The 24,351-nt window shown below is 31.9% G+C and overlaps 1 protein-coding gene across 1 annotated transcript; it reads right to left on the reverse strand.

Moving 5' to 3' along the window:
- Window positions 1-4,025: 4,025 nt before the first annotated feature.
- Window positions 4,026-22,910, reverse strand: LOC114333505 (uncharacterized). Its single transcript, XM_028283390.2, has 2 exons — window positions 22,138-22,910; window positions 4,026-9,044 (listed from the first exon to the last, which is right to left on the reverse strand). The coding sequence occupies exons 1-2, from the start codon at window positions 22,792-22,794 to the stop codon at window positions 8,397-8,399; spliced, it is 1,305 nt and encodes a 434-aa protein (XP_028139191.1). The 5' UTR covers window positions 22,795-22,910; the 3' UTR covers window positions 4,026-8,396.
- Between the last annotated feature and the right edge of the window lie 1,441 nt (window positions 22,911-24,351).

A 24,351-nucleotide genomic window follows, 5' to 3' on the forward strand; every position in this document is an offset into this window, starting at 1 on the left:
TAATAATGGTGTTAAGCGTATAGAGCTCAAAGTACATCCAAAAGGGGGGGGGTATAACCCAAAAACCACCCCCTGGCTGCGCCTATGGTATGCGGAATTTGCAGAGTATGACTAACTCGTCCGGTATTTACTTTTGGATTAGTCTCAATTAAATTAAGAATATTTTCCATTAACGTTTTGTTTTTCATTACATTCTTGTAGTCTTATCCAGATAGCACAAGTACGTTTTATGGACGTCCGATGGACGTACATCTCTGTACATTGGAACATCCAATGGAAGTCCCGCTAAGGTACAATGGACATCCGATGGACGTCCAACGAACGTCCAGAGTTCACAAAATTGGACGTCCATAGAACGTCCGCAACAAACGTACAATGTACGTTGTTGTATGTACACCTTATGTACATTCAATGTACATCTGATGTACATTCAATGTACGTCTTATGGACATTTTTAGGATATCTATATAGTATCCATAATTTTGTGAATATATAGCAAAAAGCCTTTATCGGAAATAGTTCCTATAATACTAAATCTTATACTTGCTTATACTTTAAAATATTACACAAAAGATCTTTTTTATTTTTCTTTACTATAACTTTATTATACAGGGTGAGGCAGATAAAGGGCCTATTAGAAATATCTCGAGAACTAAAGCTCAAAGAATCTTGAAAATTGGAATACAGGGGTTTTGAGGTATGAACTATTTAATGAAAATATTTTCTTCTCTTTGTTACTTCCGGTTATACCGGAAGTTGATTGTAACTTCGTTTTTTTAAATGGGACACCCTGTATATTTTTACGTTTTTTAATTCTCCTCGATTTCTTCTTTCTTAAAATATAAGGTTTTGTAATATTCTACAGGGTAGGTTAAAAGATAATTACGTTTTCTTATTAATTTCGTAGCAACATTAACACCCTGTAGGATTGTAGTAGATTGGTATAATAAACTCTATTAATGTTCAAATGATTTTTAATATATTTTACTATTGTTAAGAGTTATTGGTATAGTTAAACTTTTCATTTTAGGATACAGGGTTGGTCGAAACTCGGAATGAGTATTTTCTGACTTTTCTTAAATGGAACACCCTGTATTTTAGTATTGTAATGAAATTTTATTTTATGGTACTTTTTAATTTCTTAAGCATTCCCTATACCTAACTTCTTTAATTTGTGAGTTATTGGTGATTAAAACCAAACATTAATTGCAACACAAAATAGGTGAAATTGTATTAGGTTGGCCGTGAAAATATTCAGTCACAAATAATTTTTTGGAAATAAATACATATTAATCTATACTGATACTTAAAATTGCCAATAGCGGTTGAGGTATCAAAATACCATCGAAGTTAAGATTGTTGGTGTGATTAACAATTAAGCACAAACTAAATCAGTTAGGTATAGGGAATGCTTAAGAAGTAAAAAGTACCATGAAATATCATTTCATTACAATACTAAAATATAGGGTGTTCCATTTAAGAAAACTCAGAAAATACTCATTCCGAGTTTCGACCCACCCTGTATACTAAAATTAAAAATTTAGCTACACTAATAACTGTTAACAATAGTAGACTATATTAAAAATCATTTGAACATAAATAGAGTTTATTATGTCAAACTACTACAATCCTACAGGGTGGGAATATTGCTACTAAATTAATAAGAAAACGTAATTATCTTTTAACCTACCCTGTATATTATTACAAAACCTTATATTTTAAGAAAGAAGAAATCGAGGAGAATCCAAAAATGTAAAAATATATAGGGTGTCCCATTTAAAAAAACGAAGTTATAAGCAACTTCCGGTATAACCGGGAAGTACCAAATAGATGAAAATATTTTCATTAAATAGATCAGTCTTCAAAACCCCCTTATTCCAATTTTCATAATTCAATTGTCTTTAGTTCTCGAGATATTTCTAATAGGCCCTTTATCTGCCTCACCCTATATATGTATAGGTACTTTATTATACGAACTTCATTAATGCACGACTGCACTGGCACGATAAACAGCAAAGACAAAGGTATAATCACTGGATGTATTAATATTATATGTAATAATTTAATAAAAACGAGATACAGATAATGGCGGCCTATAAAGCATGCACATAGAAAAGAGGGTTAGGACTGCATAAAGATGCTAGGTAACGGTAACTAAAAAAATATTCGATACCCGACCCGATGACGGACAATATTGCAAGGCGGAAAATTTAAGTTACAAAATGCACATTTAAGATTTAAATTGGTAGTGTCTAATTATTGTAAGGTCTATAATTACCGATGTATTACCATTATACGGAAAAAGTTTACGATCATTTTATTTTCGTCTAATATTATATAGGTTTAATTAAAATAATTTTAGTGGTTCAGTGTTTTAATTCGATGATGAAAAAATATGCGACTACATTTATTAGAAGCTTCTTATATTCTACTAATAATATTGCTTTGAATAAAACAAGAAGCTATATAATTGCTAATAATAATAGTCTCGTTTTGTGTAAACTTTCCATGGACCACAAATGGATGTCCATTGTACGTTGAAATCAAACGTCCAATGGACGTTGCGTAATGTACGTACATAGTACGTCCAGTTTTGGTCCATGGACGTTTGGACTTTAAATGTACGTTACATGGACGTCCATCGGACGTTGTGTGCTATATGGGTTACAGTTGGAAATGGACTGTGTCTTCTGAAATAATCATATACCTTTACAAAGTTCGATAACTTGGTATTCCCCGTTCAGGATACCGTGTTTCATACTCTTTTAGCAGCAAAGAGATCCTGTCTTTGTCACCGCAGACTAAGCTAATAAAATTTGAAAATATTAAGTCATACTCATTTAACTTTTCGTATTGTAGGTTATTCAGACATAATAGTTTAAAAATACCAAGTTTTTGATGGTGGTCATTTTGAATAATTACAGTGGAACCCCGATAACTCGGCCTCCGATAACCCGGAATTCCAGCTAATCCGGACCGATTTTCATCGGACAAGATAAACATTTTTTCAGTTTGACTGAGTTTTTTAGCAAGAAATGAACAATACTGTATATTACTGTATGTAATTTGGGTCTACCCCAAAATCACGACAGCCACAATCCCGACAGGTTTGATAAGTTTCTTGTTAACATATAATTACATTTATTTCTTGTTTTTTGTTTATGGCCATCTGTTTTTTATTTTTTGTTACCAAACAAAAGTATTTTGTATTAAAAGTATTAAACAAAAGTCGGAATTTTTATTTATGCGAGGATTGTTGCATGTCGGGATTCTGGCGTGTCGGTGTTTTGGCCGGCACCGATGTAATTTAGATGTACTACTGTGCTTATGTATTTCATGATTTTGCAATTATAATGGAGTTTATCGGTAACTATACTGTATTTTCTTAATTTTTACAGTATTCTCCGGTCAACCCGGATAGGCCGCGGTCCCGATTAATCTGTCTTATCGAGGTTCCACTGAACTTTAGTTTTGAATAGTTGTTTCTGCTCTGCAAAGCACTGCTTTTTTTGTTTTCAAGATACTTTGTTGATTAAAGTTATGTAGTTTTTGGGGACTCTTTATTCCTTAATTAAAGGTGAATCTGGTGAATATTGGTTATGAATAATTATTTTGTCGCACGTTATAAAACAAAACACTGAAATGTTAACATTTTACCAATTTAGATAAATGATATTAATTCAAATTAATAAGTCACATTTCAATTTTTTCTGCTTCGAGCTCTTGCAATTCACATAATTTCAGAATTCAAAATTTTACCAAAAAAAAAATTCAAAATAAACCAATAAATTAAGTTTTTCGTCTTTTTTTAATTAGATTAGATTCGATTGGACATCTTAAAGAATATCCGCGTGCAAAATATAATATAGTGTGGATAAAAAGTTAAGAAACAATTAAGAAGTTGAAAGCAAAAAAAAAGATGAAACATCCAATATTTTTGCTATTAATGAAGTAAGACTTATGATCATGAAGTATGGGGTTATTGAGATCGCCTAAGTGTCCCCTGTGAAATAAAACACTTGTATAAATATGTACATTTTTATTAATATCATTTATAAAATATCTCATATAAAATAATACAATATCTATAAAAAGTTTCATAGGATCAGCCAAGCTGAAAAATATACAATAAGATAAAAAACAACTTTATCAAGATATTTCACAACCTATTGGTGTAAGGTCACAATATATTTATTAATACATAATAATAAAATCAATATTTACATAGTTTAGATAAGATTATATACCTACAAATCACATCAATCGATTGCAAACATCATATGGAGATTTAAATTATAAGGGAGTCTTAACAGAAAAACAATCAGTTTTCATATTAATTTGTCAATTCTTTATACATCACGAGCTGATCTTATATCCAACTACATAGATATTTTGCTTGTCTATGTAACACATTAAAATCATTTTTTAACACAATTCTCATTTGAACCCTACCTTGTTTCATTTTTCTTATTTCTTATTATTCCTCAATATCCCAAATATCGGATAACATTTTTCTATATGGGCCATTCCACGAACATACGCCTGTTTTGGATTACTTCGACAACGAATATTTTACTGTGCAACATAAGAAGTACGAAAGTAAATGGCGCTAATAATTATTACAATAAACAACAATGTAATTTGCAATTTACTTTCGTTCTTCTTATTTTGCGCAGTAAAATATTCGTTGTCGAAATAATCCAAAACAGGCGTATGTTCGTGGAATAGGGTATATCAAAAATTGGTTCATGATTCACTATATTTTAACTTTGACTGGTTGATCAACCAGAGTGCTTTTTTTTTATTTTGGTACACAGTTGAAATACGCATTTATAAACATTTACCAAAAATGTTTACTAAAAACAAATTATTTAATCACTCTTTTTTTTAAGACAAAATAAGTAACTAGTTTATAGCTTAAAAGCAGCAAAATGGACATTATATTTTAAATTCGATTACATAATTCAATTTTCAAACGAAAACACTATTTCTTTTCTTAAGTTTTGTCCAGCAAAACTTTTTTTTTGCACGGTCCCGAAATATTATTTAGCGTGACGCAAAATATAAGGACGTACGCAGAAACCTTGCGGTATACAATCATACAGGGTGAGTCATGAGGAACTGTACATACTCCTACCTCGTATAGAGGCTCCTATGGGGAATAACAAATGACCATTAAAAAGTGTCTGCTCCCCTTGTTTAATAATATACAGGGCGAGTTATAATTTTTTAACGGTCAGATCGATGTGTCTCTTATTTTGGTCAATCGTTACACTATTAACACCTAATCAACTGATTTACTCAAACTAGAAAAAAATCAGGTCCGGCTTTAAAAAATTAGTTCGTTTGGGTCTTAGAAAAAATATCACCCTGTATATGCTTTTTGAAAACTCTAATATGAATTTTACAAATTAGACAAATAGGTAATTAAAATGGCATATTTATTTTTTCCCCACACGATTACAATTTTTTATAAAAAAATCAAATTTGACTATGAATTAAAAGTTTGGTAAAGTAAACTTTGGTAAAATTAATTTTTTTTAACAAATATTTGATTTATGTTACCACCCAATCAACTGATCTATTCAAACTAGAAAAAAATCAGGTCCGGCATATAAAAAAATTAGTTCGTTTGGGTCTTAGAGTCTTAGAAAAAATTTCACCCTGTATATGCTTTTTGAAAACTCTAATATGAATTTTACAAATTAGACAAATAGGCAATTAAAATGGCATATTTATTTTTTCCCCACATGATTACTTAATTTTTTATAAAAAAATCAAATTTGACTATGAATAATAATTAAAAGTTTGATAAAGTGAACCATAGATTTAAAAAAATTTACTTTTATTACAAAAATTAATTTTTTTTGAACAAATATTTATTTTATGTTACCACCCAATCAACTGATTTATTCAAACTAGAAAAAAATCAGGCCCGGATTTAAAAAATTATTTCGTTTTGGTCTTAGAAAAAATTTCACCGTGTATAAGCTTTTTGAAAACTCTAATATGAATTTTACAAATTAGACAAATAGGCAATTAAAATGGCATATTTATTTTTTTCCCCACACGATTACTTAATTTTTTATTAAAAAATCAAATTTGTCAAAATCGGAATTTTAACCTAAAAATAAAAAAAAGATGAAATCACGGTTTAACTCGCTACAACGTTCCATTTAAAATTTTTCTGAAATTTTTACAGCACATATCTCTTACCATTGTGAAGCCTATGACAATTGTTGTAGACTTTCAGTCTTCTTCTCGTAAAAGTTATGAATTTTAAAAAATAAAAGGTGCAGATTCGTGAATTGCAAAGTTAAATCGCAAAAATTAAGTGAAAAAATTTATTTTATCACGTCTATGTTAAACTATAGCCAAAGGGAAGTGTTATGGGGAGTTTTAGATATAGACGTGTTATAGAAAAAAAAATGGTGAAACATTTCATTTTAAGAAAAACGTTGTTTAATTTTTTTTATTTTTATGGTAAAATTGCGATTTTGACAAATTTGATTTTTTAATAAAAAATTAAGTAATCGTGTGGGAAAAGAAATAAATATGCCATTTTAATTGCCTATTTGTCTAATTTGTAAAATTCATATTAGAGTTTCCAAAAAGGGTATACAGGGTGAAATTTTTTCTAAGACCCAAACGAACTAATTTTTTAAAGCCGGACCTGATTTTTTTCTAGTTTGAATAAATCAGTTGATTGGCTGGTAACATAAATCAAATATTTGTTTAAAAAAATTAATTTTTGTAATAAAAGTTAATTTTTTTTAAATCTATGGTTCACTTTACCAAATTTTTAATTCATAGTCAAATTTGATTTTTTTTATAAAAAATTAAGTAATCGTGTGGGGAAAAAATAAATATGTCATTTTAATTGCCTATTTGTCTAATTTGTAAAATTAATATTAGTTTTCAAAAAGCGTATACAGGGTGAAATTTTTTCTAAGACCCAAACGAACTAATTTTTTAAAGCCGAACCTGATTTTTTTCTAGTATGAATAAATCAGTTGATTGGGTGGTAATAGTGTAACGATTGACCAAAATAAGAGACACATCGATCTGACCGTTCAAAAATTATGACGAATATAAATTTATGTCAAAATGCGAAACTCGCCCTGTATATTATTAAACAATGGGAGCAGACACTTTTTAATGGTCATTTGTTATTCCCCATAGGGGCCTCTATACGAGGTAGGAGTATGTACAGTTCCTCATGACTCGCCCTGTATATTTATACTTTTTTACTTTTCACACTAATGACTGGAGTTCGATTCCCCGTCGAGAAGATATTTTTTGTTTTTTAAATCCATCACAATGAAATACGTATAATGATAATCAAAATGAAGTAAACAGAAATACAAGATAATAATGGAAATGGTAAATGACGAAAAGATTTTATATTCTATTTAACACATTTTGAAAATTACTAAAATCATTTAACAAAATTTTCACAAAAAATAAGGTTTTTTAAATTTTAAAGAATTTATATGTGTGGTTTTATTATAAAAAATAATAACAGTTCAGTAATATGCAAACGAAAAATTTCATTAACCCACCTAACAACGCGCTATAAGAAAGAGTATTCACTTCTGCCGCCACTCCTCAGGTGCCACGCGTTGTGCCTGGGGAGTGAATTTATCAATGTCCACCTTGCTCTTTTGAAAAGCTATTTTAATGTGGGTAAAATTGTTACAGAAAACTTTTCTTTTTCTGCTAAGATACATCCAATTTGATATATAAGAACTAACTAGTTTAGTTGATTCTATTATTATAGAAAAAATATACAGAACTAATAATAAATAATAAATAAGTAAATAAGATATTTGGCAGTTCACACTCCAAATATAAAATGGCAAATGTAAGGAAGACAAAGAGAAGAATTTCAAAAACAGAATACTAGAACATATTGCATAATTTCAGGTATACCAATAGCTGCCTCCCGTTCAATTTTTGGCACATGTTTTCCTACAATCTAACAAGGCACATTGTCATATGCTGAGCAATAATTCTTAAATTAGCACCCACATTTGTATAAGGCAAATAAACAAATCGGATATGTCATTTTCTTAACAACTAATAGACTCTTGGCTTGGATTTATACAGAGTTTGCCAAAATATAATGTCAACACTTAAAAAATCACAGAATTTAACAAATAATTATTTTGTTACATAATTTTTGAGCTTTCATATGATCAAACTAAAATAGCAAGCTTAAATATGGTAAATCTATACTGCCAGTTGATCTATAATTTTGATAATACTGATAAATATTCCCAAAAATGTATTTAAATGTATTTATGCTATAACCAATGTTTATAAAACAAAAGTAAATGATCTTCTAAGAGTCGACCATCTATTTTGGATACTCTTACTAAAAAGTTAACAATAATCTACCTTACAGCATGTATCTGTTTTAAAGATTCATTCCGGAGTCTCAGTTCTTCAGCCTGCTTCAACCACTTTTGTATCTGCCTCCGATGAATATTATACTTTGTAGCGACTGCTCTCTGGTTTCCCTTACAAATAGAGTCTTGATAGTAACAATCTATGGCACTCAATTTGAAATCTAAACTATAACTTTGTCTGTGTTTTAATGGAGCCACATTTTGGCCATAGCTGATATCTTCACAGCAGTATCCATGGCATTCATACTCAGTACTGGATGGGTAAGATGGGTAGTAGTAATAATTAAGACCTGTGTTGGGTTGCAATTCGTGTAAGGTGTACGAGCTGTTATATTCTGATTTGATATCACATACATTACTGCAATATAAAGGTTCACATGGTGATAACGCAGCAGAACAATACAGAGGTTCTTCTTTGATTTCTTCAGTAGTTTTTATACAATAGGGAGGTTCTTCTTTAATTTCTTCCGTAGTTTTAATGTCATCTAGGTAAGGTTTAAATAATTTTACAGGTTTTGGAGATACTACAGGTTCAGGACTAGGACTCTTACGTTTAATGCCTTTCGTTGATAAGTCCCAAATGTCAGAATGGGGCTGCTGAGGTATGACAGGTTCTGGTAGTGGCAAAAATATCTGAAAAAAATATACATCGTTATTTGATTTGTATTGCATAGTAAAATAATCAATATTAATCAAAGAAAATTACGATAAAACATTATGATATGGGTTTCAATTTTTTATAAACTTTAACAAGCATACACCTGTAACAGAATATTTTCTGTTTGTGTGAAATTTCTAAATTTTTTAAATATATTCTTCACTGTCATTAATATCTTGTTTTTCAATATTTTACCTTGTTTTATTATTAATGAGGTTTTAATATTATGAAAAATTACATTCATAGACTTGAATAATTAAGTACTTTTAATTTCAATAATTAATTTTAAAAATAAGTTCTAAGCTATACTTAATGTTTGTTCTTAATACAACAAGAAATATACTGAACAAAATAAAAATAAATGTTAGCAGATCTGTAACGTTATCATATGATATACAAAATATATAAAAACTTGTCAAGATATCTATATAATCCGGTCAACTTAGACATCAAAATGCTTGGCAAATAACAAAAATTGCCGGAGAGCCAAATTTTGGTGGAGAGCTAGGGTATACCATAAAAAATAAAGTTTAAAAAGTCCCCATCGATCCCATGTGTGCGTCAAAAGTTATTCGGGGTCAAAGGTCAAAATTTGAGATTTTTTGGATTTTTTTCGAAAACGGTAAGTTTTATCAAAAAAAACCTTTAACCAAAGTTGTAGATCTTAAAATTCTCTACAAAAATAGTTCTTACTGTTTTTTTCCTAAGAGTTGCCATTCCTGAGATATCGCGATTCAAAGAGTCACACTATACATGATATGCACACGTTTCCACACCACCTGCACCTGTGAGGTAGTGTACTCGGCGCGTTTTTTTTACCGTGGTTTCCCCTGTAGGCATACTCCACTAATTGACAATTTTCTGACAATTTTGACTTTTGACAATTTTAGGATAATTTAAGGAAACAATACCGGTCAAGTTCTAGGATATTACCTTATTATTGATATTGATTATTGATATTGCTATTGATTATTAGGTTAACTATTGTTTTGATTTCTTTAGATATTTTAATCAGATTCATATTCTTGAAAGTCTACTTCAACAGTCAAGTCTTCTTCGATTTCATCTTCCTCTTCCTCTTGCTGGATGTTCAAAAATTGTTCAAATGTGACTGAGTTATTGGTCTCTTCATTAAAATCACAGGAGTCTTCCTCTGTTGTACTAAACTGGACATTTGAGAAAGACTGACCTTGGCAGTTGGTACACACTAGAGAACACAGCAACCCGACTTTTTTACATCCACATTTGGCACTACAACCTTTTTTGCAATTGCAAAAAATAGTGTTAAGGAGTTTTTCTGGACCAGGTGGAAGTAAGGTTTTAATCGGTTCCACAGTATTATCTATTAATTTCCAACCCCAGTCTTCTGGATTCAGTTCATTGCCTAGCCATGTTTGAACTTGATAATATACTCGATACAAATGTTGAAAAGCAGATGCTGATGTTGGAGGAAGACACGATAGTTGTACTTGTTTCATGTTTCGCGTATTTTTTACAAAAGTTAAGTATCGTTATTTATCAAGACAAATAATTTTTTTGAGCTCCATAAACCGCAAGAAGAAAGCGAATTCCTTCCGTAATTATTGTTTGCGGTGTAGAATTAAGTTCTGTAAAAACTTTACAGCAGTCAGTCAAATCTTTTTTTTTTTTTTTTTTTTTTTTCGAATAATTTAAGTACTGACGTTTTGCCCCTTCTGTACATTGCGGACGTAGTGTCGCAGCCGGTTATCGCATGTAAAAATAAAATGTACTTTTGACATTTGGGATAAGCCGATAAACTATTCGAAGAATATATCTCTGTTCGCTGTTGAGCCCTTCCAGGTTTCAGAAAATAAACAACTTTATCTACTGGAGTCCTTGCAGTAATCAGTACCAACAAATCAACACCTTTACCAACTACAATTGTTGTGTTTGTTGCCTTAAATTTTTCAATTGCTGTCTCAATTATAAGGACATCTGCGTCATTTTTAGCTTGTTTCACGTCAATATTCACAGCTGTTAATTTGTCAGTTAACATTTCAGCTTTCTTTCAGCTTTCTTCTTGTAATTTATGGAGCTCCAAAAAAATTATTTGTCTTGATAAATACCGATACTTAACTTTTGTAAAAAATACGCGAAACAAGAAACAAGTACAACTATCATGTCTTCCTCCAACATCAGCATCTGCTTTTCAACATTTGTATCGAGTATATTACCAAGTTCAAACATGGCTAGGCAATGAACTGAATCCAGAAGACTGGGGTTGGAAATTAATAGATAATACTCTGGAACCGATTAAAACCTTACTCCCACCTGCTCCAGAAAAACACTATTTTTTGCAATTGGAAAAAAGGTTGTAGTGCCAAATGTGGATGTAAAAAAGTCGGGTTGCTGTGATCTCTAGTGTGTACCAACTGCCAAGGTCAGTCTTTCTCAAATGTCCAGTTTAGTACAACAGAGGAAGACTCCTGTGATTTTCATGAAGAGACCAATGACTCAGTCACATTTGAAAAATTTTTGAACATCCAGCAAGAGGAAGAGGAAGAAGATGAAATCGAAGAAGACTTGACTGTTGAAGTAGACTTTCAAGAATATGAATCTGATTAAAATATCTAAAGAAATTAAAACAATAGTTAAACTAATAATCAATAGCAAATAGCAATATCAATAATCAATATCAATAATAAGGTAATATCTAGAACTTGACCGGTATTGTTTCCTTAAATTATCCTAAAATTGTCAAAACAGTTAGTGGAGTAGGCCTACAGGGAAAACCACGGTAAAAAAAATGCGCCGAGTACACTATCTCACAGGTGGTGTGGAAACGTGTGCATATCATGTATAATGTGACTCTTTGAATCGCGATATCTCAGGAATGGCAACTCTTAGGAAAAAAATAGTAAGGACTATTTTTGTAGAGAATTTTAAGATCTACAACTTTGGTTTAAGGTTTTTTTTTGATAAAACTTACCGTTTTCGAAAAAAATCCAAAAAATCTCAAATTTTGACCTTTGACCCCGAATAACTTTTGACGCACACATGGGATCGATGGGGACTTTTTAAACTTTATTTATTATGGTATACCCTAGCTCTCCACCAAAATTTGGCTCTCCGGCAATTTTTGTTATTTGAAATGTCTATATAAACCGGGTTAATATACACGGTACCTAGATCTAGATCAAATAAGAGTTTTCTTTAATATACAGGGTGTCCCGAAAAGATTGGTCATAAATTATACCACACATTCTGGAGTCAAAAATAGTTCGATTGAACCTAACTTACCTTAGTACAAATGTACTCATAAAAAAAGTTACAGCCCTTCGAAGTTACAAAATAAAAATCGATTTTTTTCAATATATCGAAAACTATTAGAGATTTTTTATTGAAAATGGACATGGGGCATTCTTATGGCACGAAAATCTTAAAACAAAATTATAGTAAAATTTGTCCACCCCATAAAAAATTTATGGGGGTTTTGTTCCCTTAAACCCCCCCCCCCCCCAAACTTTTGTGTACGTTCCAATTAATTCATTATTGTGGTACCATTAGTTAAACACAACGTTTCTAAAACTTTTTTGCTTCTTGGTATTTTTTAGATAAGCCAGTTTTTATCGGGATGCGTCTTCTTTTTTAATATGATTTCATAAAAATTTTATGGGGGTTTTGTTCCTTTAAATCCCCCAAATGTTTGTGTACGTTCCAATTAAACTATTATTGTGGTACCATTAGGTAAACACAGTATTTTTAAATCTTTTTTGCCTCCTAGCCTTTTTTTGATAAGTCACTTTTTATCGAGATGTGGCCAGTGGCGGTCTCAGAGTCAGATTTTGGGAGGGGCGATGGTCTGTTGCAGGGGGGTCTGGGGGTGCAGCCCCCCAGCCGGAAAGGGGGTCCGGAAAATTTTTAAAAATATGGCAAGATTTTGAGAGTTTTAAAGGCATTTTATTCATTTGAACAGTTGATGGACCGAATATGGACTGACTGTCACTTAGTGGTTGTGACGAACGGAGAAAAAGGAAAATCACTTATTATTATTACAATTAGTATGAGTGGAAACTGTTTTACACTATAATAAAAAATAAAAAAGCTAGCCTCTAAAGCTTGTTGTAAATATTGTTCGTCTAACTTACAAATAAAATATTCAAAATATAATTGTATTCTTGTGATTGTATCAAAAACCAATTTAGAACTATTGAAAACAACTCAAAGTCTAATAGAAAAGGTTTGTGGGTGATAGTATTTTTCAATGGCAAGCCTCTGAAGCAAGTCTCATCTTTCTAAACCTTTGACGATTTAGGTGGTTTTACTTTATCACCAACAAACGTCAAACTTCAGAGGTTTGGTCTGACAATGTTAGTTTTACGCTTGAATTGAAAGAGCTCAAAACACATTTTACCTTTTAAAATGTTAAAATTTACAATAAATATACAATACAAATTAGTCTATTAGAATGGAGAAAACTGAGTGGAAAATAGAGTGTTGCCACTGCTACTGTGACTTCAACGACAACATTACAGAAACGTCACTGCACCGTATTTGATGTTGTTATGTTACAATGTTGATATGTTATATCAAAACTAACCGTAGGCTATTAAAATAATCTGTCTACGGACGTTTTCACACTGTTAGATTATTTTGTCCAATAATAGCAATGCATTAGTTTGATCTCACACAAACTAAGGTTTCTGGGGGGGGGGGGGCGATCGCCCCCGTCGCCCCCCTTGAGACCGCCACTGGATGTGGCTTCTTTTTCAAAAATATACCTAATAATGTAAATTATAAATAAATTTTCAGAATATTAACAGCTCTCTATAATCGTACTTAACCATATACAAATATGTGGTGAATTCGACAAATATTCAAAATATCTCGATAACCACTGGCTTATCGAAGAAGTACGAAGAGACAAAAAAGTTTTAAAAATACTGTGTTTACCTAATAGTGCAACAATAATAATTTAATTGGAACGTACACAAAAGTTTGGGGGGGTTTAAGGGAACAAAATCCCCATAAAATTTTTATGGTGTGCACAAATTTCATTTTAATTTTTTTTAAGATGTTGCTACTATAAGAATGCCACCAGTCGATAAATGAAAAAAAAATCGATTTTCAGTTTGTAACTTCAAAGGGCTGTAACTTTTTTTGTGTGCACTATTGTATATAGATAAGTGAGGTTCAATCAACCTATTTTTGACCCCAGAATCTGTGGTATAATTTATGGCCAATCTTTTCGGGACACCCTGTATAACTGTTTAAACTATCAACAGTAAATAAGTAAATAAATTTTAAACTGTACATATTTGCTTAATGTATGTAACATGTTTTTAACTTCAAATAATTCAAAATTCAAAGTCTAACAGTATAAAAAATGAAACTATGGTGTATTCCACGAATATACGACCGTTTTGGATTATCGCGACGACGAATATTTTAGTGTGCAACATAAGAGATACGAAAGTATTTTGCTCTAATAGTTACTCCAATAAACGACAATATAATTTGCAATTTACTTTCGTTCTTCATATTTCGCACAGTAATATATTCGTTGTCGCGATAATCCAAGAGGGTCGTATATTCGTGGAATGGGGTATACCCTACATTGCCACTATTGATAACATAAAACAATGACCTGAGTAAGCAAATGGCAAACAAAGATTATGAACAAACCAGACAACTACTTCAACTTATAAGAGCAAAATTGGAATCATTCTTAATATAATGAAAACAAGCAATTTAAAAATATAAATAATATGAAGATGTGCAAATAGAGTGACCACATCTAAAATGATTATTAAGTAGTCATAAAGGGTGACATATTAAAAATTCATCAAATACCAAAAACACCAAAATAGACAATCAGAAATGAGAACAAACTGTTCTCATTATATAAAATATAAAATAAAATATTATATAAAATAAAATACATAAGTATTACTTAATAATACAATCAAAATTAAGTAGAAATAAACAAACCAAGACATTTATACAATGTATAAACTTTGGAAATCATGATTTGGGATGTATATACATTGTAAATTATGATTCAGGAGTGCTTCTAGTAGCATTTAACGTGTCTTGGTTTGTTTATCTCTACTACATCTTGATTGTAAATTTAGTATGGATATATAATATACAGAGAGGGGCTAAATTATGGATAAATTCATTTTCTCTAAAATGGACTATTTTTGAGCAAAATCCCGAAACAGGTCGATTTTTATTTTTAAATTGTAATTTTTTGGCATATATTTCATACTAGTGATGTCATCCATCTGAGCGTGATGACTTAATCGATGATTTTTTTAAATGGGTATAAGGGTCGTATGGTAGCTCATTTGAAAGGGTGTTAAATTCTCTATTCAGTAATGTAAACATTAATATCATTATTTATACCGAGTGGCCAAAAAAATAATTTTTGAATTAAATTTATTGACGCAAAAAGAAGAATGTAAGTATGTAATTTATTTAACTCAAAATACATTGTACTGCTCTCAGAAAATAGAAAAAAAAATGTTTATTTCACAAATAAACATTTGCTTTCGTTTAAATTAAATCACAAACAGCCTCCCACCTACCTCTTGGCAGTTTGAACATTTAATTTAGGTGAAAAGCGATGTATATTTGCAAAATAAACATTTTTTTCTATTATCTGACAGCAATAGAATTTATTTTGAGTTATAAATTACATACATTCTTCTTTTTGCGTCAATTAATTTAATTCAAAAACTATTTTTTGGCCACCCTGTATAAATAATGATATTATGTTTATATTACTGAGTAGAGAATTGAACACCCTTTCAAATGAGCTACCACACGACCCCTATTCCCATTTAAAAAAAATCATTGATTACGTCATCACGCCCAGATGGTTGACGTCACTAGTATTATATGCCAAAAAATTGTAATTTAAAAATAAAAATCGACCTGTTTTCCGGATTTTTCTCCAAAATGTTCCATTTTAGAGAAACTGAATGTATTCCATAATTTAGCCCCTCTCTGTATATACACCGTTATTAGGCGTCAACGCCTTTCGGTAGGGATCTATGGAGGAGTATCACCAAGCCGCAAGCCCTTATCCCTTGCCGTACCGCTCCTGCATAGGCCGATCAGACACCAGTTTATTCCAGACCAAGTCGTAGATTCTATTGAATTTTGTACTATTACGTTGGCCTTTTTATTAATTTCAAATGACCGGGCTGGGGCTCGAACCTCGATCGCAAATTCACTAAACTTGTCGATCGACTGCGCCTGAGCCAACTGAGCCATCTGACCGACGGTATAGGTACCTATAATAAAATTATTATAGATGAATGAAAACTACTCATGGTCTGGGATCTTTAGACAATTCTTAGACTATTTAGAAAATAAACAAATTAAATAAACTAGGATAGAAGACAGTTTTAACAACTAGCTGGAGCAGGCAAACACGAATTATTTTTTAAAACATTCTAAGGATCCAGGCAGGATTATTCAGGCTGAATAACATGAATATTTGGAGGAATACCAATATTAATAATAAGTGATTCCAAGGTAGCTCCGATGATGTTATTGTTCTTGTATACCTTAGCTCCAAGAAACAGCAGATCTCTTACTAAGAATGAGATTCTTATAACTATATAAGGTGTGTACAAAAAAATATTACACTGGGGGAGTGCCAGCAAAAGTAAAAAACTTTTAAGCATACAGAATCCTGGAAAATATATTTGAAAAATATTTAAGTTCTTTGAATCTATAAATATGTTTAAAATATTTATAAGTTTGTGATTAATAATGTGATTTCTTATTTTAATCGGCGAGTTATAAATTCGCAAAGTCTATTCGTTCGTGCGTCGCCGCTCCTGCAATACTTAAAGCCGATTTACCGATGGATTCCCATGTAGTTTTGTCTTCTGAATCCAAATCTGAAAACGGCATTTCGATGTCTCTAACCATCTTCAGGATAATCGATCTCAAAGTCAAGAATATGACGTCACAATCCGTCTTCAAACACTTATTTTCTGCCGACCATAGATATAACAGAATAGACTAGGCCAGTTCGAAAAATAGCGTAACGCGGAACACTTCGGGTCGGTGGTCTATCTATCTCTCTCTACCGGCGCTTAGCTTTCTCTCTCTAGCATATGATGGCTGCCGCCTGTGTGTCACTGTCGTTCCGTTATTCCCACCTCTTGGTAGATACGCTCACACTCGCACGACAGACAAAGATAGCTAGACCACCGTACTTGATATCGGCGTTACACCCCGATGCATTGAGTGGCATATGACTAGCCTGATCTATTTTCTTTACATATCTCTGCTGCCGACACAGTTAAACGTCAAATCTCAAATTGTTGCTAGTAGGCTAGTTTTAATCTGAATTTGTTAAGCAAAGCATAGGTTATTTACATTTGAGTTTGACACTTCGTTCATATGTCAAACTAAATTTTAAATTACGTATTAATAAAATATAAATGACATTTGATAGTGAATTTATTATTTTTTCATGCTGATATACCAAGCTAAAATGTTTTCCTCTCTAAAAGGGTAGACTGTTCTAGAAGTTTTCTTTCAATAAAATAATGAGTTACTTATATTATTAGGTCATAATGGAAAACATGGATAATTAATATACACTGACAGCAGGATTCAATGACACAAGATATAATAACTATTCTTTATATATTTAGATATACTTAATGAAAACAATAAAATCTATGGACTTATCTACTTACATTAAACTCAAAATAAAATCCCTTAATAATAATGGTGTAATTCAATAGACTATAAACACAACCAACTAGAAAAACTAATGGAAGAGGACTAATGAATATCAACAATAAGATAAAGCATGATGTGGTGGGCCTATCTTAAAATCGAAAAATATAGGTGATAATATTTATAGACATGAAAAAATAACAGCTATACTAAGATAAGCATGCATATACACTGCGCGTCATAGAAAACGGGCACCCCAAAAAATGGGCCATTTTTATGGTCTTGTATCTCCTAAACCGATTGTCCGATTTAAGTAATTTTTTTAATATGATATAGCGTTGTTATTTAGCAATATCACTAATAATATTGTTGCTAAACATTTAAATTTTCATTGTATACAGGGTGTACGAATCAAACTGCGTGTTTTCTCAAAGTTCGCAACATCCTGTGGAATATTCAAGCATTTATAAAATACTGAAATTAAAACCTAACTATGGCCTCAGGTTTTCTTAACATTCTGTTTTTTGATTAATTCGCTTATGTTGGATAATAAAAAAGTTACGTACAACTAGTCATGTTCTTCTTCAGTATAGGGTGTTTCTAAATAAGTGCGACAAACTTTAACGGGCAATTCTACATTAAAAAATATTGACAGTTTGTTTTGTAATCGTATGTCCGCAAATTCTTCGTTTCCGAGATACGGGATGTTGAATTTTTTCTTACAAACTGACGATTTATGTTACTGCTTTAAAACCGGTTGAAATATGCAAATGAAATTTGGTGGGTTTTAAGAGATAGTTATTGTGCATTTTTTGACATAAAAATAAGAATTTTATATTCACCATTGGCGTGCATACGGGTAATATGGTTGGTCATATTATCGGCATGTGCGCCGATGATGAATATACAATTCTTAATTGTATGTCAAAAGATGTGTAATAACTACGTCTTAAAACCCACCAAATTTCATTTGCATACTTCAACCGGTTTTAAAGCAATAACATAAATCGTCAGTTTGTAAGAAAAAATTCAACATCCCGTATCTCGGAAACGAAGTATTTGAGGACATAAGTTTATGAAGCAAATGGTCATTATTTTTCATGCAGAAAAAACCCCTTAAAGTTTGTCGCACTTATTTAGAAACACCCTGTACTGAAGAAGAACATGACTAGTTGTTAAAGTACCTAACTTTTTTATTATCCAACATAAGCGAATTAATCAAAAAACAGAATGTTGAGAAAACCTGAGGTTAGGTTTTAATTTCAGTATTTTATAAATGCTTGAATAGTCCACAGGGTGTTGCGAACTTTGGAAAAGAAACACAGTTTGATTCGTGCACCCGGTATACAATGAAAAATTTACCTGTTTAGCAACAATATTATTACAGCGATATTGCTAAATAACAAGGCTATAAGATATTAAAAAAAATACTTAAATCGAACAATAGGTTTATGATGCGCAGTGTATAAAAAGGTTGGAATATATTAATTTTTTCATGAATGGGCGGTTTTAGAAGTAAATCCCGAAACACGTAGATTTTTATTTTTAAATTATGATTTTTTGGCATATACATCATACTAGTGACGTCATCCATCTGGGCGTGATGATGTAATCAATGATTTTTTAAATGAGAATAGGGGTCGTATGCTACTTCATTTGAAAGGTTATTCAATTCTCTATATAGTAATACATATAAACATTAAATATAATTATTTATACAGGGTACCCAAAAACGTTTTTTTTAATTATTAAATTAATTGGCACAAAAAGAAGAATGTATGTAATGTATTTAATTCAAAATACATTTTATGCTGTCAGAAAACATAAAAAAGTTTGTTTCAGATTAACATTGCTTTTTGCTTAAATTAAATGTCCAAACTGCCAAGATTCAGGTGGGTGGCAGCTTTAACATTGAATTTAAGCCAGAAATAATATCTATTTGTTAAATAAACCCTTTTTTCTGTTTTCTGAAAGCAGTATTTTGAATTAAATAAATAACATACATTCTTCTTTTTGTCTCAATTAATTTAATTGAAAGCATTTTTTTTGGGCACCCTGTGTAAACAATTGTTAATGCTTGTGTTACTGACTACTGAATAGAGAATTGAATAACCTTTCGAATGAGCTAGCACATGAACCCTATTCTCATTTGAAAAAAATATCAATTACGTCATCACGCCCACATGGAAGACGTCACTAGTAAGATATACCTACCTATATACCAAAAATCATAATTTAAAAATAAAAATCAGAACTGCCACTTTCAAAGGCTTTAAACATTTCTGTATTTTGGAACCAGTTATCTTCTTATGACTAAAGTTGGCATACTATATTTACTTAATTTATATTATATATATTAGAGTCAAAAGAAAGTCTATTAATATAAAGAAAGTCTTTTAATGATAATGATGGTGGGTGGAATCCAATAAAGGGCAATTGCACAACAAACTACATAGAAAAAATAATTTAATTCATAGAAAAAATAATTTAAGAGGACTAAATTAATGGTAAGAGAGCCCAAGCGGGGATTTTTGCAGTTACTCGAGCGCGTCAGATTATCATATGGGGAGAAACCTGGTACCCTGCAGATGTACCTTTACTATATATTGGCTCTTAACACAGGGAAGTTTGTTAAGGGGGGCCCGAAAAAAATCTATCCTTAAAAATACTCGAAATTGTCAGATTAAGATAAGGTAAGTTAAGTACATGTAAAAGAGTGTATATTTAAAAAATCTGACGATTTGAGCCGGGCGTAAGAAATGGGTGAGTCAAAGTTTCACAAAAAAAGCAAATATTTCGCGAAATGAACGTCAGATCGAAAAACTAAAAAATACGTCTCCAATATTTTTCAAAAATCTATCGAATGGTACTAAACATGACCCCCCACGGAGAGGGGGGGTAAATTTAAAATTTTAAATATACAAACCCCGCGATATTTCGCAAAATGAACATCGGATCGAAAAACTGCAAAATACACTTTCAAAATGTTTTTGAAAAATCTATCGAATGGTACCAATCACAACCCCCCACAGAGGCGGGGTGGGGGGTTTACTTTAAAATCTTAAATGGGGCCCCAAATTTTTATTGCAGATTTTGAACCTTTACGTAAAAATAAGCAACTTGTATTCGAGACATTTTTTCGAATTATGGATAGATGGAATCGGAAAAAACGATTGTTGGAAATGGAAAATTAAATTAAAAATGGCAAGCGCCCACTAAAATGGAAAATTTTATTTAACTTTTATTGATTTTAGGACCTAATAATCACAACCCAATAGGTCCCAATAACGCTCGAGTGACTGCAAATTTAGCATACTTTGCTCCCCTACTATAATTCATATTATCATCAATAAGATAAAGCATGACGTACTGCCGTATCCATAGGCACCCATACCCATGGGCAGGGGGGGGGGCCCTCCTAGCTTTTCTGGGGAAGAACAAAAAATTATACTTTATACCTATTGTCATCCAAAGTATACAAAATGTAATGTGCAACATCTTCACGTCTGGCCCCCTTAAGAATTCTTATATAGGCGCCCATGGTCCTATCTTAGATCGAAAAATTTAGATGATAACATTTATAGACGTGTAAAAAATAATAACTGTACTAAGTTTATAATCCAATCATTTATAATGGAAGAACTTCAGAATGTTTCAAGGGATATTAATATTTTCGTATTCTGGAAAAAGTTATTTTCTTGTGACTGAAGTTGCAAAGCAAACACCAATGGAATTCTTTGTTTGAAAGTATCATAGCAAGTTTTTTTCTTGCGTTCGCAAAGCCAAAAGAATATCATAGGTAAAAATTGCATTTGCGTCAATATTACAATAGAAGCTATTATTAGATATGACTTGTGATAAAGGTAGCAAGGTCTAATGAGATACATTATGTGACGTCAGCTTAAATATACCTACGGCAAGCAAAATAGAAACAAAAGTATTAAAAAATAAATGAATTATGCAACAAATAATATATAATATCAGAAAATATTTTAAATTACTATTTTAATTAAAGATCAGCGTCAAATTGCGAGAAAAATAGAAACAAAAGTTTAAAAAATAAATGAATTATGCAACAAAATATCAGAAAATGTAGGTAAATTATTATTATTTTTAAATAAGTGTCAAATTTCATTGTAAAGTATTTTTTTTGCAAATATTAATGCCCCTCTGTAAAATTTAAATATGTGCAGTAAAACCCCATTGTTAAAAAAGATAAACAAATCTATCTAAAATGTGATATTATTTCTATTTCCTTTGTGTGCGAAAGATACACAACAAAAGATTATTAGTTGTCGTTTCTAAGTATATATTATGACATTTGAATGTCCTCTGTGTATAATTAAAACTTTTAATAGCATAATTATATCACGCCAAATGATCAAATGAATGACTTACACTTTGGCCAGTTTCTTGAGCATTGGTCGGTGCTGCTGAAGGGGTGCGGGGAGCGACGGGGCAGAGCACAGGTGCGTTGGTCATCGAAGTAGGTCTTTTAAACGAGAGATCTATGGGTGCTGCGGGGTCCAGAGGAGAGAGGGGCGAATCTGGCCTGGCGACATTCGGGCTGGTGCGACCAGAGCCTCGACTGTGTGTAGTGAAGTCGAGGGGGAGGGGTCGCGGCGGGGCGTATGGGGGCGCCAAAGGGCTTTGCGTTAGCGCCGGAACCCGAGCTTCGACTCCGCTGCTGAACACTTCGTCGTCCCGCTGTCTGTTGCCGTTCAAGGTCAATTCAAACTCGCATGCTTTTGTCTCTGTCGCACATTCGGATTTTTCTTTACTCACGCTATTACGAAGGGTATTTTCCACTTGCAACCACTTCTGGATTTGTCTTCGATGAATACCATACTTCCTAGCGGTAGCTCTTTGATTTCCCTTGCAATCTGCATCATTTCTATACGAATCTAACACTTGCAATTTAAAATGAGGAGCGAATATCCTACGTGATCCAATGCCTTTACCTTCGCTCCTACAGTTTGTAGTTGTTACACCTCTTTTTATCACTGAATTCAATCCGTGGGCCATTATGCACTTCTTGTCACTAATTGTACACATTCAAAACAAAATAATTACGGAAAAAAACAATAAAATAGCACTGAGAACGATATCTGCGAGCTATGTAGCAACCATTTTTCGTCACGATTCAGAGAAAACCCCCCACTCTGTTGACCGAACTAAACACTCACGCCATCGAGAGGGATTTGAGGTGAATTTCATGAAATAAGCTGAGACACATGCACACATTTATCCCCAGTAAGCGTGAATTTAACAGAGTGCCTACACAATCTAACGCGCATTTCGTAGCTCGATTCAATGACACGGAGGCTTCGACATCCGTTTATGAAACAAGTTTCCTAACATAGTTGCCAAGTATAAATATCTCTTGCCTACTTTTAATTTAATAAACATTCAAGTAATATTGAACACTCAGATTATAAAAAACAATACTATTATTACTCTAATATAGGTAAATAATATATAATTGTAAAAATACGAAAATAATCTGCAATGTTATTCTTTGGAATGCGTTGACCTGGCAACAAGGCGTGCGGTCACACCAGACATTCTGTCGCCAAGCCTGCTAGGCCAGACAACGCGTCTCTGATTCCCTTTCTTTTCATTCATTAACAGAATAGATATAGTAGAGGATGTTTTTATTGCTTTACCATTGTTTGTGGGATATTTTTTCAACCCACATTATATTTTTCAATTAAATTAAGGTATTACACGAGGACTTACATGTATACAAAACACTTTTGTATTATTGTTTTTAAACAAAGGCAATTATGTAATAATATACAGGGTGTTTTAAGAAAACTTGACGTTTGACTAAATACTCAAAAATAAAAAAAGTATATTGAAATTTATTTTATTTATTTTTATGTATGATTATCATTCTGGTTCAATCACATTGGATTATGGCAATGCCGGGGCATATAGTAGTCCTTTTTTCCAGGTGGATTATTCCTGTTTGGTTTATTTCTTGTAATATATCTATATGTGTCTTTTCAGTGTTGGTTATGTATTTCCAATCTTTTCTGTTTCTGAATCTTGTCTTCCATTCTTTTATTTTCATCATTTTTATGTCTTCCTCTATTGGGTTCCACCATCTTATCCTGGGTCTTTCTCTTGGTCCCAGGGGGTGTCCATTTCGTGATTCTTTTTATTATTTCTGTGGGTGCTCCTCTCATTATGTGGCCTGCCCACTGCCCATTCTAGTCGTCTTGCTTTTATGTATCTTAGGTAGGTACTATGTTCTCACCTCCCATTTCTTGTTGAATTTCTTTATTGGTCTTCATTTTTGTTTCTCCGTCGCTTGTTCTTTTTGGTCCCGATATCGATTATTTTTCTTTCTAATATTTTTAGATCTTCATCTGTTTTTGTCAGTGTCGTGGTTTCCATTGCATACATGATAACTGGTCTGATCAGTGTCTTGTACATTCTGATTTTTGTTTGTCTGCTGATGTTTTTGGATCTGAGTAATGCTTATTCCTTTCAAAAGATTGATTATCCTTCTGGAATCTCTCCTGTTCTGTCCTTGCTGCTTTTTCCTATTGTTACTCCTAGGTAGTTGAAAATTTATATTTTCCCGTAATTATTAGTCCCCTTCCA

This window comes from Diabrotica virgifera, chromosome 3, assembly GCF_917563875.1.
Source record: "Diabrotica virgifera virgifera chromosome 3, PGI_DIABVI_V3a".
In the NCBI taxonomy this organism is placed as follows: Eukaryota; Metazoa; Arthropoda; class Insecta; order Coleoptera; family Chrysomelidae; genus Diabrotica; species Diabrotica virgifera.

What these genes read in the sequence shown, in the direction of transcription:
- LOC114333505 (XM_028283390.2), bottom strand. Translation starts at nt 22,794, where the DNA reads ATGTGTACAATTAGTGACAAGAAGTGCATAATGGCCCACGGATTGAAT. An exon ending in CTCAAGAAACTGGCCAAAGT is followed by an intron (nt 9,045 to 22,137) that starts GTAAGTCATTCA and finishes TATTTTTTTCAG; the next exon opens with ATATTTTTGCCACTACCAGA.